The following is a 27928-nucleotide window of genomic DNA, read 5'->3' as shown; positions in this document are numbered from 1 at the left end:
CGGCCGGCCTCTGCGTGAATCAATTACCGATTATCCGTTTCACCGATAAACCCTGACGAGGTACCAAGAAAGCTTCCTAATGGAATGGCTTTCGATCCTTTTTCTTTTTGAAACGGAACGTCGAAAGATGAAGATGAAGATCGGTGGAAAAGGAGGAGGAAAGTGATTGATGGGGGGGTAAATCATGGATGGACGTAGGAAATACAGGTGTAACAATCGTCTGTTGGCGGAGATTGGTTTAGACGTTACATCGGCCGTACGATAGAGGGCCAGCTGTTTCCTATTGTGCGGCTAATTACATCAGGGATCCGGGGACTGGGTATAGCTGCACCGAAATTAACTAATCTACCGATGAAAGAACCCACGCCACTAAACGCTCCACTGCATAAACTCGTATCGTTGTAGGAGAGGTTGGCCTTTTGATACCCTATATCCCCGTGGTGCATTCGTGGAGAATGCAGCGGCCTGCATCGATGGAAATTTGATTGCTGCAGCAAGGTCGGATTCACGGTATTCTATTGTTATATCTAGAGAGCGGAATTTCAAATGGCCGAAAGAGGCAATTCGTTTCGAGACCGTGCGCCAATATCGGCCGCGGTAATTATTTATAAAGCGTACTCGTTCGAATAACTTTCGTCATTTTCGGCGATATTTATCGCCATTGTTAGCGAGAAATACTTTCGATTAGGGATCGAATAAAAGAAAATTCGTTAGTCGCGATTTATTGATTCTTAATTCTCTTAAAGAAGGATAAAACCCTCTTGTTTAACCGAGTGGCACGATTCGCTGGAATAATAAAAGCATGCCGACCTCTAAATCTTTGCAACGTAACGGCTACCATTGTGTTTCTCATCTCTCAAATTTTTCTCTGTTTTTTCTTTCTTTTCCTCTCGCTCCTCCTTTCCTTTTTTTTTATATAAATTACGTCCACTTTTCCACGAAGGTCGAAAAGAAAAAAGAAAGCAGAGGAGGAAAGGGAGGAAAGAGAATGAGAAAGAGACAGCGCGAAAGAAAAGAGGGAAAAGAAAGAAAGAAAGACTAAATTGCGCGCATTAATGTCGCCCCCGCGATTCTTCAGTCAAGGGTTCCTCTAATGAAATTCACGAGCGTTTTGAAACGGGAAGCTTTATTAAACCAGGATTAAATAGCTGGAATTATTCAAAAGCTCAATTATCAGCTTATTGTCGGTCTAGCTGGCACTACTGGGTAAAAGCGTGAGAAGGGCGCAGATGGTGCGCAGCCAACCCTCTCTTACCCTCCTTTCGCCAGCCTTCCGTTTTCAGGCTAGAAATAAAGGATTTTTAGTAGCTGGACTACAAACTAGAGATATATCAGCTCCTGGGATACGCTTTACAGGACTCTGCATTACAGAGAACTCGGCTTTAATCCGCTCCAGCTGGCCGGCCTTATTTTCACCCAATGTTTTTCCAACCGAGAGAGATCAGGAATCGAATCGTCTTTTAAAAATATTCCGCCCTATTGTTTTTCGCGAAACATCTCATTTCCTGTCACGAATGAACTTCTTCCGAAGCGAATAGAGGCACGAATCAGAGAATTGTAATTTTGAGTAAGAAGCGAAAATCCGTTTTTATTATACACTTGGGATTTAACGATGTAAATTTCCAAAAAAATAATCGAATTGCATAAACATAAACGAGACGATATGTAATTACTTAATTTGAAAAATTTGTTGGATTTGGAAATATTGTTTATCGAATGGGGTAATTTCGTAATACATCCAATATTGCTAGTTTGTATCGTGAAATATTGTTAATAAGGCCATCGAGTTCGCAACTCTAAATGCGAGACTATGAACGCGAGAGTTGTAGGGTAAGTAGTAAAAGTCAGTTTATGAGTAGACCTGAGACGCGATAACGACGCTAAACCGCTAAACTTGGCGAAGGCCAAGGAGCAATAAATGCTTGATTACATCCAGATTTCAGTCGTTTCAGCAATAATAACGTTCCGTCGTCCGTGTCTATAAGCGGCTAACGAGTAATTAGATTGTAAAGCGCACGTTCGACTCTCTGGAGGCGAGACTCCATTGTGCGCGATAAGGAAATAATTATAAAGCAATATAGTGAATTAGGAACTTATCCCTAACAAATATATATATATATATTCTATGAATCGATAGTATGGAAATATCAGTAGATCATTGTAACGGATTGATAATCGATTCGAAAATGGTATCACGTATTTCTCGATTCGATTCCTGAGATACGGCTTCCTTTCGTAATAGCCAAATAATCTACGAGGATTCCCCGTTCCTTCTCGTAACTGTGTGAAAATACAAATTTATTCTACATAATTGAAGTTTTCTAACAACGAACAACCAAGTAAAACCAAAGTGAAACCACAGTTACGATCTCTCAAAAAAAAAAGAAATCACAAAAATTCGAGTCCAAATAAAAACATCAACGCGAAACGCGCATTAAAAATAAATATAGCATCGAAATAAAAGAGATTATTATTCTTTAATCTTTTACACGATCGAATCCATCCGCCCTTGTATGCACTTCCGCGGCAACTAGCCAGCTACGAATCGGCCGAACGTTTCGTTCGTTGGAGCGCGGAACCCCCACGAATAGCTCCGGAACATCGATATCGAAGCGCGAATTCCGTAAACCAAGGTTGAACGGAGCCATGCACATTTAACTTTGCACCTGCGACGATCGTATAACGCGGCCAACCTCGTGTTTACAATGCACGTGTCGCACGGGCTGAGCCACAGCCACCAAGGCATTGTGACGCACCGCGTGATAACCGTAATAATCGAAGTGCTCGCGATCCGCCGTTGCGGTCGAGCGGATTCGCGTGCGCGCCCCAATTCCAGAAAAATTTCACCGATTGAACCACCTAAATAAACGATACACCTTTCCCCGCTTATACGTGCACACACTGCTACGGTTTGAAGTGGCGTTCGATGCCTACGCTTGGCCGATAAGTCGAAGAGGGAATAAAAAGAGGAACGTTATACCGTTCCAGATTCGACGTATTTAGAGGCACGCTCTCATAATACCCGGCGATATATCCGATCCGGGGTAACGCGTCGATAAGTCGTGACACGGAATAAAAATAATCTGGAAAGAGTATTTTTTTTTCTTCTTATTTTCGTTATCCCTCGTTTCTCGATTGTGGAACGACAGGTTTCGGGCGACGATATACCGCGTCTACACTCGCTGAATCTTATCTGGGAATATGATAGACAGCTACGTATTTCATGAATAAAACACGCAAATATAGCCACAAGCTGACAAGCCGTGGTAACCGGCCGAGTGTACCGGTGGAGTGTAAAGCGAGTTTACGTGCGCGAAATAAGAAGAAATTCTCGGCTTCCCGGGAATTCGGGATGGATGGAAAAGCGGTTAAATATTTGACGAAAATAAACACGACTGGTTCGATTTAAAAAGTCGAGTGTATACCATGAGCGAGGTCCTGTTTCCGCTTCGTTCCGAGGTAAAATTGAAGAATCGACGCGAGAATGAACGAACATGACACGTGGCCGCGCACTCGGGCGCTGAGTACAAAGTATCGAGCATTGGTTAAAAGATTAGGGACAAAATCGAAGAAGGAAAATTGTATCGGACGTGTAAATCGTAATTAATAAAATCGAGCGAAATATACCCTGTTTGGGTATCGTTTCTACGCCCTTCAATGGAATATCGGTGCGTTACGCGGTTAATTTTGCTAATTAATAATGCCACTGTCACTCGGTCATTAAATTTAATTAATTGTGGTCACATCGCGTTGTATCTCGGATCGTGGACAGAGCAAACGGAAAATTGTTTGATAAACGCGCACTCTTCTGGGGCAACGTATCATGGTATCGCGCGGTCGGTCTCTCTTAATTAATTAATTTATGTCCCCATCGGTTAACAAGTTTAAAACGTTTCGTTTTACACGGTTTATCCCGGCCCTTATGGAGAAAAGTCGGCTTGTATAATTTCGCTTTTCATTACCCGTATTCGATTTTAATCCCGATCTCTCTCTCCATCGGTCTCGCCGATGCGACGACGCTGATGCAACGAAGAGGATTCGTCATCATCCGTTACGATAATAAAATTATCACCTTCCCAGCCTTGAAAGCATGCGCGCTAACGCGTTAATTAATCGCTAATTAATCGACCGCGCGATGCGGCGAAATCCGCGATCCTTAATGCACATTTATCCGACCATAAACAGCGGGGAAAGGTGAGCTTTACACGCCCCTCGGTACCCAACAACCACCCCAGTTTTCCAGAACAAAGTTTCGCGCCACAACCTCTCGCCCTCTTCCTCTGTCTCTGTTCCTTGTTCGAGCATCGAAGGACGAGGACGAACGGCAGCAAGCGGGGAGGGAGGGAAGCAAGCGAGAAGAGAAAGAGAGTGGGAGCGGAGGGAGGGGAGAGAGGTGGAAAGCAAGGTGCACGGTGAAACTAGAAAGCGGCTTTAGAATTTAATGCGTGAGAGGTTTCGGGTGCAAAGGTATTCGAACGTATCCCACTGGGTTTTATCGCTGCTCTCGCACAGCTTTCCTGCCCGTTTACCGGGGAAAGAGACGAAAAGGAGACGGAAGGAGAAAGGAAGAGGGCTGGTGGAGAAAGCTCTAGAAGAGAACGAGAGAGGGAAAGAGAAAGAGTATGGAATAAGTATGCGGAGGACCAAAAGCCCCGGGTTTCCGGAACGGCGGCGCCGGTATGAATATTTAAGCGGATGTAAATTGCGAATTAACTATTGATAAAAACAAACCAGAGGGTCTGTGTTAAGCCTTCCTCGTAAATCACGAGGAGGGGGCGGGATAAGGGAGTTGGCTCGTAAATCGTAGGTCAAAATTTTACGGGACAATTTTTTTTTCGAGGTGACGACAATCGAAATCGCCCGCCTCCTCCCTCCCTCGCTGTTTCATTTTTCATCGACGAAAAGAAATGCGAAATGGGACGAAGGAAATTGTACAGCGCTACTTTATGGTAGGCCGCGATGAAAGTTTTACCTTTGATCACTGACTCTGCCCTCGTAAAAATGCGTTAATCAAATATGTGTCGCTCAAATAACTTTTTTTTATCCTGCCCCGCCATTTATCGTCCTAAATCCTTCGGTTTTATTACAGTCTCCGTCATTTAGAAGTCGCTTCGGAAAATCTACAAGTTAATTTATGAGTCAAATTGGCCGAAATTAGAGAACAAACGAGTCTACTTAACGATTTGAAAATTTTTGAACAATTTAAACGTTTTCTTTTTTTGATTGTTCGATAATTGGGCTTTCATCTGTCTTGATATTAAGAAACGGAACGGGAGAGATTATTTAAAAAAATGACGGAAAACATGGAATTTCACGAAAGCGTTTCAGATTACGCTTTATCGGGGATGCAGGGGTGAAATCTTCCGATAAAAACTTTCGAGTCATGACCAAGACATCGTTCAGAAATAAAACGTCCCGTAGGAGTAATAGCGTCGGTGGGGATCGTGCACACGGAGTCATCGTCGCCGAGAGTTACTCCGGTAGACGACGGTTGCCTCTTACGAGAACACGCGTGCTGTTGGAATAAAAACGGTGGAGAAAAGAGGTCGAAGATCGAGGAGCGGGAAATACGAGAAAAGCGCGAGAAGAGGGATGACAAACGGAAACGAGCACACGTATGGGTCTCGATGAAATTAAAAAAGACGAGAGTACAAATAAAAATCAGGAGTGAAATAAAAAAAAACAGGGAGAAATATTCTTCCCTGTTTCGAGATTCCGAATTGAAAAGAAGGGGAATAAAAGCGAGAGAGAAATAATAAAAAAAAGAAAAGAACCAATTAATCGCTACTATGCGTAAAAGAAGATGGAGAGAAGTAATAAGAAAGGAATATTGAGAAAAAATCGTATCGATGCTGGAACGAAGACTCGTACGCGCACGAAAGATGAAAAATATAGACGCGAGAAAAGGCGACGTGGTGGTCTAGGCGGACGAGATAATCTACAATCGAGGATGAGGGGGAAACGAAAGGATGGCGAGCGAGTGAAAGAGAACGAGGTGGAAGATTATAGGCACGTATTGGCGCATCGGCCCTCTGGGCTCACCCTCCTTCCTATAACTAGTGTGGGGATATAAATGTAATCCAGAAGCCAGACGTGACGTACATAGTTGCCTAGAACGCTGCTCGCCTTTCGTCCGCCCCTTCTCGCGCGCTCTTCTTGTCCCCAAACTCTCTCACCGAGTAGATACGTACATTGGCTAACGTAGAACGGTATTTTTACAACCATACCCCATATAATATCCATCGACGAATTTGAGTTCAGATCATTCATTTCGAAAAGAAAGGTTGTAACTTATTTCAATTTGGCCGGGAAATCCGGGGGAAATGTTCGATTACGAGGCCGGGAGAATGGGGGGTTGGCGGTGGCGTAGAGCCCTTAATTCCGGATGGAACCGAAAGCGGAGAGATTAAAGGCGTTGCCCGAAGGAAGGAGCGTGTGTGGTGTGGATCGAGCGATCAGAAGTAACGGTGGTAAGGCAGGGCTCGGTTCCTCGATTGAGAATCGCGAACACGTAGACGCTTAACGAGGGTGCTCGTGCGGAGAGAGCGAAAGAAGCGAGCGAAATGTACGCCCGACGATATGACGCTCCAAGATATTTGGATTCGTGAACGAGCATCATCGGCGTCCCCTTTTTATTGTGTCGCTTATATACGACCTCCTTCCTCTCATCTTCGACTCTCATCGAGACTCCGGGCACGCTGGAACGAAAGTAGCTCGATATTATGGAACGAAAAAAAAAATATATGTCGACTCTCCAAGGATCTCTCGTTCTTTCAACTTTGTTGAAAATATATATATGTATATAACGTATCTCGAGTGACGATTCGCTTTGGTTTTCCCTTCGAATTTAATCGAGCAGAGAGAACAGATCCGTTCGGGGATTAAAAAGTTTCGATTAATGGGGGATGATCGACGTTTATCACGCGACGACGTACGTGTTGTTGCTTACACGCGGCGTGTCGCGTATCAGCCAACTTGTCGAGCCTGTAAAAGCAACGGGTTATGGAGTAATAACTCGGCGTTGTGTACCGCGACGCGACATCAGGCCAAGGCAAACACGCGGTTCACGGCTCGCCTCTATTTCCGTAAACTACCGTTTCCACCCACTACATTTCCGCTTCCTTCCTTCGAATCGAACGAGAAAATAACTCTTAACACCTCTCGAAAATCATTTTCGCAGTGTTTATTAAAGCGAGCGAAATATTTAACCGATTAATCGAACCGAAGATTTAAACAAGTAAAGTCTGACTTTCGTTGCTGAATTTCCACCTCGTATTTTGAATATTCTAAAGTCGAGATGCACGGGTGTTTGGTGCGCAAATACTTGGTGCAAAGCTTGCTACAGACTTACGTCATATCCGCAAAAGGGAGTTTCTCAAGATCTTGCCAAACGCGCGCGTCGCTTTCTCTCCCCCCTCCGTCTCTCTGAAACGTCGAAACGTCCAATATCGGATCCCGAGAAAGCGACGGTATCCATCCTCCGTTCCAGATGCGAGAAAATATGTCAATCCGCGCAGAAACGCGTGGCAAAGTTTCGATAATGATCGCGATCCGATCGAGTCGATTTGAATTTTAAATCCGCGCGCCATTCGAAATTTTGATCGCGAAAATGTATAAAATCGTCGAGCTTTCAAAATCAATGACACGAATCCGGCGAAAAGAACGTTTGAATATCGCGTCACTCGACGCGATATCCGATTGGCGGCACACCATGGCCAACATTATCAACGCGATCGTTTATTAACGCGTCGAATCATCCCCCTGACGACAACAACGAGACGACGCGAGAGAGAAAGAGAGGGAAGAGGGAGAGAGAGAGAGAACGAAGTGGGCGCGATATCGAATTTACAACAAGCGAATTCGCTGAATCGCGAAGAAATTCGGTCACCGATAATCGAAGGGCGCGTCGCGGCACGAGATATTGCACGCTCCACGATATTTCATCGATAGCCTCTGCATCGATTGTGCACGTGCACGTCGCAATATTGTACCGTCAACATTTAGCCCGATGTAGCATGAGTCGGTCGTAACAATTTTTATCCGACCAAATGCTCTCGGCAACCGGAGGACGCCGGGGCTGTCCGTTTCCGCACACCGTTCCCATCGATCGATCGAAAGTCTCCGGAGGATTTCCCCGTTACTTTCGACGATGGGTCATAGCCAGGAAATAGAGTAGCCCTAATCGGTGGCCCGGTTTTTCCGGTGAAATTTTCCAGGGAACGGGTTATTGGTATCGGGCCGTCTTTTATTTCCCCTCTCTCGCGACACCCTCTCGGCCCCGAAATGAGATTTCATACGGAAAAATGTAATCGATGCGTTTAATGGATCGCGCCGATATTTCGATTCAAACGATTGGATAATTCGTGGGAAAGATGCTTGAGACGCTTGCTCGATTTCATCTTTATGAAACGTATATATATATATATTTATATAAAATTTTCCGTATAGTATTACAAATTGTCATTCAAAGCCCTTTACACACGGATACAGAATCCAAGCGATTAGTGAACCGTCTCTAATCAGGCTCATCCCGAGCGTAACCTTCGATGAGGCGGATTTACGCCGATAATTCGACACCCGGTGTATGATTTCAGTGGTGGGGCACTCGTGGAAACAAGGTAATACGTTGCAATATTAAGTAGAATTCCCGCTGATACCCCAGCCGGAAAAGAGAGTGGAGAAGGAAGGATGAAAAGCAAGGATAAAAGAAGGTTGAAGGCCAACGTGTATGCCAGACATGTGCGACCCGCACGACTTATATCTGTTACGGGAGAGTATCTCCTAGCGTGAATCGCAGACATAACATCTTCGAAGAGCGTAAGGTTATAAATATATATATATATAAAACTGACAATACGTTTTTGGCGTTTGGGTAACGAGATCGAGAACGTGATATCGAGTTGCTCTCCTTTCTTTGAATGAAAAGGAATCGTTTGTTTTTGGACCATTGGAAAGGGACAATTTCGACAATGTTGAATGTTAGAATCTTGATTAAATTTTATATGTGACTTTTCCAATTCAATCATCCTTTGATTCAATAGCAATTGCGGTATTGATATAAACGATCATTTTATGATAAAACGACGGGACGAGTATTTTTGCTGCATAATGCATCGTTGAAAGTGTAGTGATTAAGTGATCAGTCACGTCATGCTCGTAAACGTATGGACGGACAGATATATGAAGATACAGTATCGATACACAAGAGGGAAACGGAAAGGGTGAGAACATAGGGTGGCAACATGTATGCCAGACATGTGCAACCCCTTACGATTTATATCTTACGCGCGCATACCCTTGCCACGTAAAGTACACACGTACGATTCACTTTGATGTTCGATTGTGTTGATACTTTTTTAAAAGCAAACGGTAATCAGAAACTGATTGAATATATATCGTGTGGATAAGAAAATAATAATCTACTCTTTTAATTCGATATTTTTCAAAAATCGTGAAAGGAAAGCGCTACGCGCGAACCGAAGTGATATGATCGTAATATTCAAGCTGACAGTAGAAAACACTACGAATTACGCGATTCGATAGAAAACATCGCGGCATCGTGTATACACGAAACAAAAAACTAATATTCTACGAAATACACATTGCGTACACCACGATAGCTACGATTTTTCCCTCTCTCATCTTCCTCCTTAAAATCGTTAACAAAGAAAGTAACACGTTTAATTGAACGTAAAACGCGAGTGCGTTTCACAAGTGCCATTGTCATCCGTGTAAATTCGAAACGAAGGATTATTTTATCGCTGAATACGAAGCACAGAAATTGCCTTAGGTTCACCATCGTAATCCCTATAGAAAACCAACGAGACTTTTTTTGCAAACCGCCAACGTGGTGCCCCCCTTCTTTTCGCCGCTTCTGCATCCCTGTCTTGTCTTTAAATCCGTCCCCCCCCCCCCGTGTACTTAAATTATTGCTCGTGATAAAAGAATTATTCCCGGCTGTAGAACAACGTGGATACAACAAGTCTTTCCATCGTGGTAACAATAATATATTGCACACGCGTGCAATGTATATTTTAAAGTCAAAATGGCGGAGTGAATGAGCGGGCAAAGGTCGTGACGAGCGAGGTCGAGTGTGAAATGCGCGGATACACAGATAATAATATACATATATATCAATTGCGAAAAGATTAATCGCATAATTAAATGGATAGTTTAATTGCACGATTAATTTAATCGTTGAAAACGAGGAACGGAGAGATATATAATAAATAAAGTTGAAACTTCGTGTTTTCACGTGTACAAAGTAGATAATATGTTACTTAAGAAATGAGAAATAGCTGAAGGAATTATATCGTCTACAAAGGAATTGACAGATCGTCGGATTATTCAAAGTATTAGTGTTTATGTTGTATGTACGCGTGCATGCATAAAACGGAGAGAGTGAATAGGATGTTATCGTGCGACGCACTTAATGATAATGCGGAACAACTATCGCGATACTATTATCCGTCTTACCATGCAAATGAATAAAATTAATCTTAAACGATTCACGAAATTATTTGTAATGGATGGAGCTGAAAAGGAGCAAACTTTAATAGATATCTGTATGGCGTTTATCAAAATTAATTTAAAAGATGTAAAATTATATGTACAGTAGAGAAGAATAACTTTAATCGGACTCTTAACATATGGATTTCTTTTTGTACGATTAAAATTAATTTTTCAACGACGAAACTTCTTTCTTGATCAGTTTATCTCTCTTTCGCAAAATTCATGAAAAATTGATGAAGAGATATAAAAGAAACGTAAAAGTGATTCTTTCACAGAAAGAAGAGATTCATGATTCGTCGAACAATGGAAGAAATTTAAAAGAAAAAAAAAAAAACGATAAGAGCATGCTAACATATGAAAGTTGAATCTCGATGATGTAAATTTTATTTTATCGTTACGAAACGAAAGCGTTCCGTTAAATTCGTACGATTAATTAACATCTCGGTAGAATCATTGGTTCGGATTAATGTCCATAATCTCTCGTCGACATTTTGTAAATCAAGGTTAAGTCGTGGTCAAAATGGTCGAATTGCAGAGAAAACAGAGAACAGCGGTGGTGGTGAAACATTAGTGTGACGCATTCTAATTAACGAGACTAATTATGTGCTGGAAGCGTAAGATGGCCGCGTATTCGAGGTCACGAGCGAAAAGGGTCTATAATAATAGTTACAACGTAGTTGACGTTGCGCGAAATGCAATTAACACGTTTAACGTTGAATAAGCCGAATGAATAAACAAACAAGCAACAAAACAAATAAACCAAAAATATGAAACAAACAATTGAGAATGTAGATGATCAGAGAATGGAAATGAAAATAAATTAATGACTATATCGTACGTGTCGAATCAGTGACATTAATACAATTTTTTATGAGAAATAAAATATATCTACGTATATTTTCGATTGAATTCATAATTGAATATCAAGTATTCCAAGAGGAGCGTTACAAATCTTTTTCCAACCCTTCCAAATAGTTAATCAACATAATTGATGAACTCTACTCTCTACAATCAGATAGTCGCGACACAGAAACGGGAGAATCTTTGCATAGCCTAATTAACACTTACCTAGATGGAGAACTCCATCTAATCTGTACAATAGTGTTACGTTAAGATGCTTGTTTTCCACGGAAGGTATAACGCATACTTATTGATACCGGGGGAGGGGGAGAAGGATGTAGAAGGAATGTAGATTCCGGAAGTCGTAATGCGGCGCGTTCCGAATGGTGGAAGGGAATAACATCGAGAGAATTACGTACGACAATGTTTCCGACCCACTTTCGCAAAAGTATCGACGGAAACTTATTCGATCTCTGAACACTCTCCACCTTTACACCTGGACAAAAAAAACTTTTCTCTCCGTTTAAAAAAGAAAGAAGACCGTCAAACGACTGTCGTTTCCTAAAAGATCGATCGTTACAATCGTTAATAAATCTGTTACTCATGCTAGAGAATTCTAAAGAGGAAGAAAAAAGGAAAAAAAAAAAAAAGAAGAAGAACGGTTCCGATTATCTGACGAGAAATAACGGAGTTTTTCCAACTCGTCACACACACACACAAGGTGAACGGCACGTAGGGGTTATATTGATCCTATATAATTTCGTAATAATCCCCTCGTGTACATTTCAAGCTGTGGAGAGGAAACCCTATGGAAATCACGTATCCGTTGATCCCCGGTTAAGTTTATCTTAAATGAGTCCACCGGATAGTTATCGCACGCGACGCGGCCGCACGGATCAATTGCGGCCAGAGCAAATGGAAAACTCGTTTGGTGGCAGTTTGCACAACGCGAATACGAGGTATCTGCGATCCCCGAACGAGGGCCAAAGAAATGGCGTACCCGGCCTGATTTCCCCCGCAAGAATATCGGAGGAAATAATTCGTGGCTTATGTTGAAACGGAGGTAATTACGTTTCCTTCGGTGGTCCTCCTTTGTTTTTTTTCGAGTCTATTGAAAATTTCGGAAGATTCGAGGAAGGAGGGGCGGAAAGATTTTTAATCGTTACTCTCGTTGCATCTTGGTTTAACATTATTCGCTAACGAATAATCTATAAAGTTTTTTTTATGGATTGATTAACAAGCAAATAATGTCGAATATCGAAAGTCGATAAAATTAGAATATTGTTATTGCAAAAAGGAAAAATTTTGTGAGCCCCCAATTAATGATTTTTTTCAGTTTTCTGTGAAAGGTTAATTAATTTTATTCCCTTCTTTTTTTTTCATTCGTTATAAACGTTGTGTTAGTGTAAAAGAAAAAATGGAAAGCCTGGATAATACATCTTTTTTAAAATAGCATAAAATAATTTGAATACTATTTCCACAAAAACCGACATTTAAAGTTAATTGATCAAAGTGTAATTATATTGTAATAATAATTGAATTTTATCAAACGAGATATTATATTCTTATTGAAATTTTCAAAGAGGGATAATTATGAATTAAGTAATTCACAGAGGGGAAATATCAGGCGGACGATGAAATCCCATTATTCGATATATCATCGGGGAAATCTTGTGTCAAGAACGGAGAGGAGAGAAGATTTTTTATGGAAAAACTAGTTGCTTTATCGCGGCCGTATCGTATCCCGTTCAATTATGGAATTAACAACGTAAACGGTCGGCCCTTTCGGTCAGTTGCGTAATAAATGTTCACTGTTACAACGATAACGGATCGAATGAATGCAACGGATACCGGTATTTATGCGATCCAGATATCAGTGGAACAATAACGACCACCACGGTATCGTACGCAAACGCGTGCGCGTAATTATTTTGGAATTAATGGGGATCCACGCTCATTGCTGAAATACTGTTACAGGATAGAAAAAAAAAAAAAATCCCGGAGCAAGAGGCAAGAAGAAGAGATCGCTTTTCTATCGAACCGTTCTGTTAATTACAGCGCAAATTAAAAAAAAAAATCGATTTGAAAACACGAGTTCCATTGATTTGTATAATGTCGACGCGAATGATTTCTTCTTTTCTCTCTCTTTCTTTTTTCTCTTTTACATTGATGAACGATGTAATTAAATGGCACGAACATGTGTACAACTTACTCGACGAATTCAATGGAATTTTCCCTCGGAACAAAAAAGGACGTTTGTTAAAGAAGTTCTTCCATGGTTAATTTTAATGATTCTTATGCATAAATAAGGAAGAAATATCTTCAGATAATATGCGTTCCCTTTCATTAGATCTAAAAAAAAATAAAACACGTAAGAAACACGATATCTTGCGAAGGCAATAAATAAAATTTGTCGTGGTTGAACAAAGAACCAAAAAAAAAAAAAAAAAGAAAAAAAAAGAAAAAAAAAGAAAGATATAAAATGTCTTGAAAGCGGATTTCGAAGGTTATACGTACGTTTCTTGCTTTATCTCCATAACGAGTGGTTGTTTTCTCTCTCTTTCTCTCTTTTATTTCTTTCCTTTTTTTTTTCTTTACTACGATACATATCATGCGAATAATATACAACGATGCAATAAAAAGAAGGAAAGAAAGAAGAAACGTCCTTGTCGAGATATTTGTGTGAGAACGAAAGGGTGGCTCGGCTTAAGGAATGTCTACGTTGGTGGCAACAAGGGTCGAAAGACTCGACAAATATCATAAAATGTAAATGCCGCGGATTCACCATAATCCCGAGGAGCACTTCTCAATTTTCCAATACCTTCCAAACCCGTTTTATCCGGTTTATTCCCGTTTACAACTCGATTAGTTCCATGCCATCGTTCGTCTGCCATTTTCGCAACCTGTTTCCCTGAGATTAAAATTTCTAATTTGAATGCTCGTATATTTTACATGGAACCACGTCGGATACGTTCAACTCCGTCATCCCATCCGTGCGAAAGTTTTGTCGGGATCGAATCGTTCTCCGCGTCAAAAGTAGTCTAAAAAGGTCATCTATCCAGAGCACGGAAATGTCCAAATTTCATTCATTCTATTTTAAGCGTTTCAATTAGGGAAAACTTTCCTCTTCGCCCTGCTATGAATAAAAAGTATTCCAATCAAACGAGTTATTTTAAAGGGGAGCATTAACAATGTATAACTTCGAATGAACACACTATACATGACTTTAAACACTCGAAAACTACCTTAGAACATTAGAAACTGAAACCAATTTTATTCCTACAACGAACATCCTACGGCGAAAAGTTTTCCAAGTAATCGATTCAATTTTCCAATTCTTCTTGTCGAAATTCCAAGGAAGTGTTGCTTGAAAACTTGTCGGCAAAAGTTACACGTCCCCTGCTAAGACCTTAGGAAACGATTTTGTCGACGTAACCGAGAAAAACAGTTCTCGCGACTATATCGCGTTACGACTGTCTTGTCATCGAAACTCGCGAGGAGTGCAACTCTCTTTCGTGCGCAACTCTTTTATACACACGGGTAAGAATAGAAATACACGGCTCGTTTTACTCTAAATGTCCGCACAAGCGTTCACGCGTACATAGGATATACAGCGAGTTAAGCCATATAAGATAGATGGTCCAGCCGGTAGCTCTCTCTCTCTTTCTCTCTGAACTCGCACTTGTGATATATGATGACGCCACTAAAAACTGGCAGATGTGTTGCCACCCCCCTTTGCCAACCCCCTTCAACATTTCATTTCAACCATCAGTTTCGCGAGAATTGTCGTTCTATCTTTTCTATCTCTAGATAAATCGACGTGAAACGCGAACGATATTATATTCGAGAGATTGTATAATATACGCTAGGTCGAAAAAACGTTATATTAATCGTACATTGTCTTATCGAGGTTTATTTCTTGGAAGATTATCAGAAAAAATATAATCTGCTCGTTCGTTTTCCATACTACGATGTAATTGAAAATTTAACTCGATTGCTATCCTTAACGCTGATCTTATCGATTGAAAAATAACTTTTTATTTCAAAAAAGTGAAAGTGAAATAAAAAGTTGTAGATCTTTTGCATTGAATATTCCATATTTGACAAATTCATTTTTCACAAGTACAATTTAATTCAATTTAGGCAAAGTGAGAATCAAATAAATGAGGAATCAATAATTCTCGTACAAAGTTAAAAAATTATTTTCTATTTTGTCAATAATTTTCCATTGCTCCACTTATTCACTCGATAATAATATTATTATTAATTTTTATCATTATTTTTTCTCGTTTTTTTTTATCAAGTATTTAATGAAATCAACGTAGAGCATATAAAAATTAATTTATCACGAAAAGAATCGAAAATTCGTTTGGAAAAGTCTCAAAAATTATGGAAGATCTATTATTTCTGTTATACGTACGGCAACGAGATATAAAATTCTGATATTTCCTTTTTTTCTTTTATTTTATTTTTTTTTTTTTTTTTTTTTTTGCACCGTACGGCGCAAACCCGTAGGGCATCCTCCAACGGAAGAGACACTGAAAATGGAGTTTTCACTTAAATTAACTCTCCTCAAAGGATGGAATCTACTCGCAACTCCACGAGCTACTTCCCTCGTGTATATTGCAACATGAACCTGCAATGGACGTGATGCTCGAATTAAACAAAAAAAGTAACAAAAAAAAGAAAAAAAATAAAAAATACCGGTTCATTAACATTCAGTCGAATCTATGATTTCTTCTTGATTTTATTTATTATTTTCGTCTAAATAACGATTCTTTGTTATAATATTCTAATCAATCGTTATTCTAATTTGTTTTTTTTTTCAGAATAGTGACATTGAATTGGTAAATACAAATTTTTCTTCTTTCTTTCTAACTTTGATCAAAAAAATCTTGATCATCAATTGATCATCCGACAAAACTATTTATCAATCTTGAAGAAAGGTCACTTCGATTGTCTCGTAATTTTTATTTCTAATTTTTCTTAGAAAAAATTTCGAGGAAAATTTCATTTTAAAATCTATATATAATATCAATAGATATTTCGAGCTCCGTTTTGATTACAATTTTCAATTAATGTACAAGTTCTATTGATATAATCGTTATCGTTGACATTTTATATATTATTTATTTATTTCTAATATATATTTTAATATGCTTGCTAATTACTGATTAAAAGTATAACGTTCGTCAAATTTAATATCAAAATACATAGAAACATATTAGAATATTTCTATTAATGATTTTTACATTTTAAAATTCTAAATATATATTTAGAAACTTAATTAGATTTTAAAAATAATTGGAAAATAATATTCTTTCATTACAATTTGCTTATTCTTCTAAGTAGAGAAATTTGTTTCCTATAAAAAAACAAAACGGTAATTTAATTTTATCTTTGTTAGTGATTCCATTTTCAAAATTGATTTTTTCATAAACTAAGTGTCCGTGGCTTTGCAAGCTACCACCTTGAACGTGGCGAGGATCAGGATGAACCTGTTCGAGGACGAGAGGATTATACCATCCCATGGTAGCGAAGATATAGGACGAGCCTAGGGATTCTACCACCCATCCTACCTTGGGGTTAACCAACATTTACATAGGCACGAACGTAGACTGAATAACAATGCTTGAAACGGAGCTAAAACCAGCTGTGCCATTTCACCGAGACAGCACGTTCGTCCTTCTGTTGAAGCACATCCTTTTGCAGAGCGTTCAATTGCACTATGTATTGAACTTGCATAGAAATTAAGATGGATGAGCAGAATTTCGTAATCGAAATTTAAGAATTTTAAAATTTCGAGAAATCATCTATTTTTATACAATAACATAATTAAATACTAAAGCTTTGTTATTATTATTCAATTATTATATTCGAATTAAATTTGATAACTTTTTACTCGATTATAATTCAAATCCAAATCAATAAGTATACAGTAAAAAAATATAATATACTAAAATAAGTGTTTTTTAATTAATCGTTAAATGTGAAAAATATATTATAAATTTGTAAAGAGAATAATATTTGAAATCATCAAAAAAAAAATCGATTAAATATTATTTTCATATACCAATTAGATAATTATATTGCTGAAAACAAAATATTCTAAATCTGATTAATCGAATACAATTTGATCATTTGAAAAATATCGTATTGAAAACGAAAATCAAATCATATCATTTTCTATTAACATTCTACTTATTTTTGATTTCATGTTTATATTTTTAAATTCAATATTCGTGTTATCAATATAATTATAGAAAGACAGCATAACTCATACAATTAATATTTTTAATGAATATTTTATAAACTTTTCGAAATGAATTGATTTTATAAGTATTATAGATATAAAAATAACATTGTAAATTAAACATCAAAAAGGAATAATAAGTAAATGGTTAATTAAAATTTTAATTTTATTATATCACAATAAATTTATTTTTCAAATAATTGGAGATAGGTATTTATGATATACTATACAATGTAATGTTTTAAAATCAATGTTATTTTAGATTCACGCGCATCATATTCTCTACGACATTTTATTTACTATAGTTAAATGCAAAGAATGTAACTGACCTGTCCACTTATCAAGAGCATTATAGCGCGCTGCACATACTGATTTTTTATCCAATTCAAGTACTTGGTTCACCTGTGTATAGTTTAAATAAAATTAAGAAAATAAATACTTTTTATAACATAAAATCGCATTACCTGGTCAATTCGACCACGAATTGTACTATCCAAAATACAAGATACTAAAAGACTTTCAACCTCTGATACATCAATATTTAACTCTTTACTTATAAAAGGAATATAAATTCTAGTGTATGGTTTAATTAATTTGATTAAAACCTATAAAATCATATAAAGAGATTTTAGATATGAATTTTCTAACTTTAAAATATATAGTATATAATATATATATATATATAATATAATATATATATAGTATAGTATAAAATATATAGTATATAGTATATAGTAATATATACCTGTGTGCGTATATTACGTAATAAATCTTCGATATGCTCTCTTATAAAAGGATCATCCATTATGTTATTTCTGTTTTGTTTTAAAATTAATTCAAATTGATTAATATCATTATTTTGATAACTAACTACTAAATTTGTCATTGCCAAAATCTCAGGATCATTTTTATATGGTTTTGCTTCCTGGGAGTCAAATGGATTAATACCAGATTTCATGAGCCTATGTGTATATATATTTAAATATTAGCAATAAATTATAGAAATAAATCTATTATTTTATTTATTTCATTTCTCTACATACTTACATGTTTGCTAAAACTAAATATTTTAAACATGTAGTACGTCTTGGTGATCCAGATTCATCATAATTTTTAAAAGCTTCAAAAAAATCAGTATGAGCTCTTTCAAATTCACCTTCTCTTAAATGCATTTTTCCTCCACATTCTTTTATGTATGAACAAAAAATTTTAATTCAAATTATTGAATAACTTATGTAATTCTTAATAATTTGAAAATATTACCTCTAATAACTCCCATTATTAATGGATGTGGTATAGCACTTTTAATATGTAAACTCTGTTCATATAAAGTCTTCAATTTTTTATTGTTTTTTTGTGCTGTATACATTTGTATTTCTAATGCATAAATTTCTAAAAGTTGTGTTCCTTTTTTTAAATCATCTTCCCCGTCATCAGTCTAATTAATGTTACATATATTATATATATGTAATATTATTAATATAAATATTATAATTAATTTATTAAATTAATTATTATTATATTATCTATATATATATTATTATACATAATTATATATATTTATTATACATATATTATATTAATATGTTTCATTTATAAATAAGAAATTAAAGAAAGTTTACCTGACAACTTTGATGAAGTTGTTTTAATATTTTTGCTAATTTATTAAAATCTGATCGATCAAAATATAACTTTCCTAACTTTGTATTAGTTTTAAACCATAACCTATCATTTTTAGCATCTTTTAATGCATCTAAAGTAGTTTCATAAAAATCTTGTAATAATTCCATCTATAAAATATTTAATAAAAAAGGAAATAAATATCAAAAATTAAACAATTTGCATTTTATAACAATTTATAATATTACTTACATTTTTTGAGGTACTAATATAATCTAATATAGAATTTATAGATTTTTCTGAATGATTTCTGGTAACTGCACTTTTAATATAAGTTAATAATTGTTTATATCGTGCCATCATTTCTTTATAATTACCCTAAAAAAATAAAATATTATAAAATAAAAATATATCTTATATATCATTAATCTAATATGACATATATGACATACCAATTTAAAATTAATCTTTATCATTTGCTTCAAAGCTTTGAAACCCCATTCACCCTTCTCTCCTCCCTCTAAATCCAAAACTTTTTGAAAACTTTGTAAAGCTGCCTTTGGATCATCTTCTTTTAAGGCTTTACTATTATAATATTGATTTTCTAAATCAACATCAGGTTCTGAATTTGAATCTTCAGAGTATTCCTAAAATTATTATAAAAATAATATCAATTCGAAATTAGTTTCATTTCAAATCAATTTGTCAATTTTAATAAAGTAAAAAAAAAAATTTAAAAATGCCATTTTAGAAGTATCACAATAATTTAAACAAATTTAATATATGACTTTATTTTTACTAAAAAAAAATTGCAATAATATTATTTTTTATTATTTAAACATTATAACATACTTTTAAAACTAATTTTAAATTTTATATATGTCAAGATTAAAATTCTAACCTATTTCTAAAATTTTTTTAAATTTATCAGTATATTTTTCATAAATGTGAATACTCACAAGACCATAATCTTCCTCCTCTTCGCACATAAAATCATCTTCACCATCTGACATTTTGCAAATATTTAAATTTAAATGTTAAAAATAAAATTTCCACGTTAACCCTGTTGACAACCGCAAACACGAAAAAGTTTATATTTTGAAATTCACATGTATGCACTACCTTACACATGTGTTTTATGCAACTTCTATATCCTCAAAATTATAATACGATATAAAATTTTAAATAAATTTTAAGAATCATATACATAATTCGTTTATTAATTAATATTTTTAACTAATATATATAAAAACAATTAAACAATTTTTATTTAAATTTATTTATCTATATATCTTAAAGATAAAGTATATATGACATTAATGTGAGTTGCATTAATGTGATTTGTCAAATCCTGACTGATTTCACTTCCAAGTCTAGATTTTTATTGAAGTAGTAGGTTATGTTTCTTATTAAAAAATGGTTAATTCCAATGAATTATCAAATAAACCAATACTTTATGAGTTATTAGAATATTTTATTCGAAAACAAGAACCAGAATTAATAGTAAGTTTATATTTATTCATTCAATTCATATATTCAAAGAAAGAAAAGAAAGAAACCCATATAAAACACATTTTAAATACATATTTATAAAGTATAATATAAACATTTTAAATCTATTTAGATTTATAAAGTTATAATTATTTCAGAAATGTAAAAATGATACTATAATATTGCCTACAACAGGAACAATAAAAAATGCACTTAGATATCTTAATAACAGATATTCTTTACCAGAAAGTATATCACAACAAATTAGTCTTACTCTACCATGGAAGTTTGCAATTGGAGATCATGGACGTTTACTTGCTATTTTACAAGAAAGTATTATTGAGATTCGAAAAGCAAAAGATGAATATTCTTCCATTATTGGAAAAGCTTCTGGTAAAAATCATAATTCTTTATATATAATTCTTTAAATCTTACCTATTTTTCTTTTAAAAATTTATTTTATAATTTTAAATATATTTCTTATCTTTTTAGTACCAAAAGATGCTTTTCCACAATGGCGCAAATTAGCATGGAGTCCAGATGGATCACTTTTAGTATTAGCATCTAGCAATGGTTATATTTCTTTTTACAATGCTTTGGGAAATAATATTTTTAATATTAATCCAAAAACTATATCCCAAAACCCCAATATTTTAGAAGCTGGGGATTCAATAGCTTCTATGATATTTCTTAAGCCAAAGACAAAATCTGAAAAATATTTTTATGAATTTCTATTTATCACATATAGTGGTTTACTTAGATCATATTATATTTTAACAATTAATGAATTTGAAGCAAATTATGAATTTTCTTTTGGTACTTTTTATAAGAATGGAATAAATGCTGTTACTTATGATGAAAAACATAACTTATTTTATGTTGCTGGAAATACAATAACGCAGAAATTAATGGTAATTAATTCATTTTTTATATATCAATTTTACATATTAATTTTTGATCTTTGAATCTTTGATTAAATAAATTGAATAAATAAATTATAGTCAACAGCTTCAGATAGTGGATTGACATCATGGCGACCTTTGAATGAATATCCATATTGTAAATTATCATTTATTTTTGATGACGAATCAAAAACTAAATCACGATTTTCTATATGGAATATTATTCCTACATTAAACTTACAACCAGAATCAATCATATTCAAAATAAAAATTTCACCAAATAGTAAATTTTTAACATGTTTACATACGGATGGTTCAATATCTTTATGGAGATTACCAACTTTGTTTATGCAAAAAAAATGGAAATTATCAGAGCAGCCAGATTTCAATATACCCAATCCCTTAGGACATGCAAGATCAAAAAAATTTCCACCAGGTGTTACTGAATTCCATCCAATAGATATTGGTTGGTGGTCTGATGAGGTAATATTTTTTTTTTAAATATATAGATATATATATTTAAATACATAATTATATTAGTTTTAATATAATAATATTTTCAAAGGCAATTATAATTGCAAGATGTTCAGGATCTACTTCTGTATGTTCTATAAACAATCTAAAGAATCTTTTAGGCGCAAGTCCTGAATTTTTAGCTGGACAACCACAAATATATGAACTTTGTTCAGATCGAGGCTTTTTATGCCTAGATTGTGAAACATACATAACAAGTAAAAAACGAAACAGAGAATCTAATACAGATTGTCAAACATTAGGTTTGTAATATAGCTTTTAATTAATTACCAATATATATTTTCTGTGATAATAATGTAATGTAATAATTTATTTTTTAAGAATTTCCTTCAGAAAGTGGAGAAGAAAATGGAGAAGATGAATTAGAACCAATTAGTATATTAAATTATACAACAAGTTTAATTCAAAGTACCTTATACTCTATTACTGATATTGAAAAATTTCAGCCTAAGAAAAAAAAATCAAAAATATTGTTTAGAACGTATAGAATTCTTGGACTTAAAAGTACAACACCTGAAGAACTTTATTCAAGAAAAATCGATATAGAGGTATGAATATTTATAAAATTTTAAGTTTTTAAAATAAATAAAGAATTGTATTATAGGAATATGAGGAAGCATTGGCTTTGGCAAATATGTATAATTTAGATACAGACTTAGTATATCAAACACAATGGCGAAAATCTGAATTATCATTAAATGCTATTCAAAAACATTTGAGTAAAGTTACAAAAAGATCTTGGGTTTTACATGAATGCATTACTCGAGTTCCAGACACTATTGAAGCAGCAAGAGAATTGTTGAATTTTGGATTAAAAGGTGCTAATTTGGAAACTTTGCTAGCAATTGGAACTTGTGATAATGGAAAATTTGTAATAGATAATATTGATGAAGATTGGAGTGAAATGAATGAAGCTAATGTAAATTTAAGACAGTTACAAAAAATAAATCAAATACTTGAGAAAATTGATATAAAATATTTATCTGAGGCTCAAAAAGATTTAATTAAATATAGAAGAAAACTTTTAGATCATTTAGATAAATTACTTACATATGAAATTATTTTAAATTCTTCTTTAAAGTATGACAAAAATTTTTATGAAGAATTTCGGCAACTTTCAGCTATTGAAAATGCAATTAAATTTGCGAAAAATGGAAATTGTCGAGAAGTTGAAATTATGTTTATATATTATGGCGAATATATACTACCTCATTGGTTAGCAATTATTAATTTCTTCCCAGAAACTTTAAATCCATTGAAATATAAAAAACTTTTACCAGAATGTGATATTAATGGACAATTATTTTTACTCGATCGACGTGAATTACGACAAAAAGATTGGGTTGAAAGAACTGAATTCAATGAGATAATTAATTTAGAAAACAATGATAAATCACAATTACTTTACGATTATGATCCATCATTATCTGTATATAGAAACACTTTACTTACATCAGAATTACTACAAAATTGGTATGAATCACGAGCTTATCAAATTGAAAGAAATAGTTGTATGGTTGATAATGCTTTACAATTAATAAAGATTGCTAAATCACATAATATTAGTGGTTTAGACAATTTATTGCTAGATTTGGAAACCTTAGATGATCTTATTTATAAAGTTTATCTAGAGGATTTGTCTTTAGATCAATTACAAAAATTATCTAATTTAGAAAAAATTAAACTATTAATGAGTATGACTACTGAAAAAACTTTTGTGAATGATATAAAAAATTTTGTATTACCATTTATAAAAAGAAGGCATCAATATCTAGGTGGAGAATTACAAAAGCATTTGTTTAGTGATTATTTAATATCCACTAGCAAAGATAACTTAAAACTCTCTGTCAAGTTTTTTGAATATTTAAAACAATCTTGTGATAATGAAATTCTTCAAATGATAGAGAATATTGTGACTTTAGCATTAGATTGCATATATGCTTGTGATGATCCTAATATGTACGAAACAGCAATATGTATTGTAGATTCTATCGCTAAAGATCGAGATGTAAGAAAAACAAATACTATGAATATTTTATTAGAAGAGCTTGAGAAAGAACTTGAATGTACTAAAATCTTAAATAAATATAGTGTTAAAACTACATTAAATTCATTACGAAAAATTAAAAATAATCCTGAAGCTGCAAAACAACTTCTAATTCAAATGGCAAGAAGTTTAAATAAAAGGTAAATAATTAAGTATATTTTTTACTTTTTTTTTTATTAATATATATATCATATTTAATAATTTATATTTAATTTAAGAATATCACCTTCAGATGAGAAACAATGGGCTCAACTATTAAATGAAATGTTAGAAATTCATGGTCTAATTTTTACATGCATTGATACAGAAATATGTTTTGAAATATGTGTATCAGCAAGATTGGTATCAGGAGTTAAATCTAATATACAAAATTGTGCTAATTTAATTGAAACTAAGAAAAACGAACAATCATTATTAAAAGTGTCTTATGAAAAAACAGTGAATTTAATCTTAGATGCTAGTAAAGAATATTTTAATAGTTCTAAATCTTTGATTGATTTTAATATGGAGTTAGCTAAGTAAGTTTTTTTAATTCTAATTTTTATTCGTTTTTCTAATTTAATTTTTATTTTCATTTCTATATATAATATATAATTCTATATATAATTCTATATATAATTTTAGAACTTGCCTTCATCTAATTGAAGATGATAATGCACAAATAAAAGAAGAATATGATCTTATTAATTCACTTCAAATTTTGAATGAATTCAATATCAATATATTACCACTTCAAGTACGATTAATGCAAGATAGATTACAATTAATAAAAGATTGTTTAAATAAACGAGAAGATGCTCATAGAAGTCGTCAAAGGTTATTAACATTAGCGAATTACTTACGAATAGAAAGGAATAATAGCAGAATGCGAGAAGGAAAAGTCTTGGAATTAATTGCAAAAAAAGCACTCGAGGTAGAATTGTTTTAAAATTATCATTTAATTACTTATTTATATATAATTGTAGATAATTCATATATAATTTTTGACAATAATAGGTAAAGGATTTTAATGTTTGCGCTGCTACTTGTCAACAATTAATACAAAATAATTACATTTCTGCCTGGACAGTTGCTTTAGAATTAGGATTTTGTGAAGATTATGAAGATCTAAAAACAAGACAAAAATATTTGTGGTTCGCAATAAACAATGGATCGAACGATATATTAAGCAAAGCTTTAGATCAGATACATTTAATAGAAATACAAATGATACATAAAAATTTAGAATTATGGATACCCGCCGATTCACTATCCGATGATTTTAATGATGCAGATAGTGAAGAAGAATTCATAGATGCATTAACTACTGTAAGAAATATATTATACCATTTTTAAGAGAAAATGGAACTATACTAATCTATTATCAATTTACAGCCTCAAGTAGAAACTAAAGAATTTGTTCCTAAAGTTTTAGAAACTTCTACCGAAATAGTGAAAACTTCTGCAAATATAATGAAAGGCTCAACTTTTAATTTAATAAAAATTATTAGTGATACAAATTTTTGGAAATCTAAATTAAAATTTGATTTTTCTAATAATGAAGATAATGATACAGGAAATGAAAATTATATAAATAATGATGATATTCAAAGTTTTCCATGTTTTTATGAAAATTTACATAAAAATTGTAAAATCAGTAATCTTGATACAAAATATACAAATTATTCTATGCCAGATATACAAATTACACAGCTCAAATGCTGTCGTGCTCTTTTAAGAATTACTATGTTAAATGAGTCTTCTTGTTGTGGCTCAGAAGTGAGTGATATTAATCATTGTAAGTATAGCATATTCATTTATTTGAATATATGGATATAATATCAAATATTGAACAAATGAATTTTTTTCTTATTTCAGTATTCTTAGAATGTGCAAAATATACTATACAACAAGATTGGTTATTAGGTATGGCATATTTATTTAGTGTACAAAAAAATTATATATCAGAAATACATAATATTTTAACGGAATTTCCACAAATAGAATTATATATTCAAACTCTAATGTACTATTATTGTTTGGAATTGTACAAAACGTTGCATAAAAATTTTGAAAATTTATATTTATATAGTCCATTGAGTTTAATGTGGAAAATGATGAGTGTAATACACAAATGCAAAGGATCTGATATTTATGAATCATTTAAATATTTACAAACATGTTTCTTCAAAAAATATGGAATAAAAAATATAACATTTTCTGAAATAAATCAAGAAATAGAAGATAGTAGTAAAGTTGAAGAACATAAAGAGAGAGATGAATTTAATATTGCACTTAGTCAAAATTCAAATCAATCAATTGAAAAATTGAAAGAGGAAAAAATTTCCACAGAAAATTTACAATATGATAATAGAATAACACGAAATGTGTCTGAATCTAATGATAAAAATGATGTAGAATGGACTGATAATTGGGGAAATTTTTCAGATGAAGATGTAATAGAAAATGTGGAAAATGGAAAAAGTACGTTAAATCAAAAAATGTATATAGAAAATATTTCTCTTACAAAAGATATAGGAGAATGTGTAACAGAAAAAGAACGCTTTGAAACTTTTGAAAAAATGTTTAATAAAATACAAAATATCGATCATTTTTATGAAGTGAAAAAATTATTGTTGCAATGGCCAAAATTTGAAGATTCTGAATATATAAAAATTGATAAACATCCAATTTTAAAAATGATGAAAATAGTTAATACTTATATCGTGGAAAAAGAAAAAAATAAATATAATAAACAAATTTTTGAAGAATATAAGGAATTAATAAAAATATTATCTTCAACAAATGTAATTTCATAATACAAATTATTAAACATAAAAAATTCATTTTAAAATTAAGAATTATAATTTATTATATATTTACTATATAATGAATTTAAATAATTCAGAAAATTATTTGCAATAGGTACTCAAGGAATTCTTGAACATGGAAGAAATTCCTCTTGAACATGCAATTTATATTAGATTGGATATTGATAATTCAGAATTTCATGAAGAAGCAATAAATATTCTTAAAGAAAAACATGAAGTATGTATAAGTACATGCTTTAAAAAGATTAAAATTTATTTTATATATTTTATATTTTATATATTTTATTATATATTTTAGGAAATCACATTATCAGCACCAATATTAGAAATGTTATTTTTGAAAAATTTGACAGCGACTTTCGATCCAAATCACGAAATATTCAATCGAATCATTGAACATGTATTTATAAATCGATCCTTAACAAATGTAAAGGAAAATGCAGAAATTCTTGTGCAAGAATTAAAGAAAAAGAATCATATTGCTTATGCTTTGTATATAATTAGATTAATGGAAGATATACCGCCATCTTTATGTACATTTAGTACTTGTTTCGAACTTTTGATGAGAAAATAATTATTTATTATTATTATTAAATTTGTAATGCATGTTCGATAAATATTTAAATTTATGCAAGTTGTAATATGTAATATGTATTTCATTCACGAAATGTAAAAAAGATTTTTTAAGAAAAAGCAATTTATAATTAAACAAAGTTTTCAAATTGCGTATACATTAGATAATTTGAAATTAATACTTTGAATAAATATTTGAATATGTCTATTCAAATATTTATTCAAAGTATTAATTTCAAATATTATAATACTATATTATAAATATTTATTACAGTATATGTGTAAATATAAATATGATTGTATAATTAAAATACATTTTAAAGAAAAGCATTTTTTTTTTACCACT

The 27928-nt window shown here is 33.2% G+C and overlaps 3 protein-coding genes across 12 annotated transcripts in view; 2 read left to right on the top strand and 1 right to left on the bottom strand.

The window, feature by feature from the left end:
- LOC108002059 (lachesin-like) overlaps positions 1-18029 on the top strand; it is a 298367-nt gene extending 280338 nt beyond the window's left edge. For all 9 annotated transcript variants that reach the window (XM_062086001.1, XM_062085998.1, XM_062086024.1 and 6 more), the window contains one exon: positions 16798-18029. In XM_062086001.1, the coding sequence (XP_061941985.1) occupies positions 16798-16910 (113 nt within the window). In that variant the 3' untranslated portion in view covers positions 16911-18029. The remainder of the gene's footprint in view (positions 1-16797) is intronic.
- On the bottom strand, positions 17764-20326 carry LOC108002145 (COP9 signalosome complex subunit 2). Of its 2 annotated transcripts, XM_017063638.3 has the most exons (9): positions 20185-20326; positions 19678-19872; positions 19478-19603; positions 19228-19395; positions 18869-19043; positions 18653-18791; positions 18351-18567; positions 18070-18210; positions 17764-18007 (listed from the first exon to the last, which is right to left on the bottom strand). In XM_017063638.3, the coding sequence occupies exons 1-9, from the start codon at positions 20236-20238 to the stop codon at positions 17888-17890; spliced, it is 1335 nt and encodes a 444-aa protein (XP_016919127.1). In that variant the 5' UTR covers positions 20239-20326; the 3' UTR covers positions 17764-17887. The 2 variants fall into 2 exon arrangements, with proteins under 2 accessions (XP_016919127.1, XP_061941974.1); XM_062085990.1 differs by lacking the exon at positions 19678-19872 and having other exon boundaries at positions 20185-20316.
- Positions 20327-20345: 19 nt separating this feature from the next.
- Positions 20346-27909, top strand: LOC108002144 (NBAS subunit of NRZ tethering complex). The gene is made up of 14 exons (XM_017063637.3): positions 20346-20728; positions 20875-21109; positions 21209-21627; positions 21718-22101; positions 22184-22394; positions 22474-22700; positions 22757-24339; positions 24418-24717; positions 24824-25112; positions 25196-25507; positions 25574-25976; positions 26057-26985; positions 27104-27226; positions 27308-27909. The coding sequence occupies exons 1-14, from the start codon at positions 20642-20644 to the stop codon at positions 27581-27583; spliced, it is 5778 nt and encodes a 1925-aa protein (XP_016919126.1). The 5' UTR covers positions 20346-20641; the 3' UTR covers positions 27584-27909.
- Positions 27910-27928: the final 19 nt, after the last annotated feature.

Source organism: Apis cerana, linkage group LG1, assembly GCF_029169275.1.
Source record: "Apis cerana isolate GH-2021 linkage group LG1, AcerK_1.0, whole genome shotgun sequence".
Taxonomy (NCBI): Eukaryota; Metazoa; Arthropoda; class Insecta; order Hymenoptera; family Apidae; genus Apis; species Apis cerana.
Note: the sequence above shows the minus strand (reverse complement) of the source record. Positions and strands in the feature narration are given on the sequence as shown.

Coding starts and splice junctions, on each gene's coding strand:
- LOC108002145 (XM_017063638.3), bottom strand. CDS start 20,238: ATGTCAGATGGTGAAGATGATTTTATGTGCGAAGAGGAGGAAGATTAT. Junction 19,873..20,184: donor AGGAGGAAGATTATGGTCTT/GTGAGTATTCAC, acceptor TAATAATTTTAG/GAATACTCTGAAGATTCAAA. Junction 19,044..19,227: donor AACTTCATCAAAGTTGTCAG/GTAAACTTTCTT, acceptor AACATTAATTAG/ACTGATGACGGGGAAGATGA.
- LOC108002144 (XM_017063637.3), top strand. CDS start 20,642: ATGGTTAATTCCAATGAATTATCAAATAAACCAATACTTTATGAGTTA. Junction 25,113..25,195: donor TTGCAAAAAAAGCACTCGAG/GTAGAATTGTTT, acceptor TGACAATAATAG/GTAAAGGATTTTAATGTTTG. Junction 25,977..26,056: donor AGTGAGTGATATTAATCATT/GTAAGTATAGCA, acceptor TTCTTATTTCAG/TATTCTTAGAATGTGCAAAA.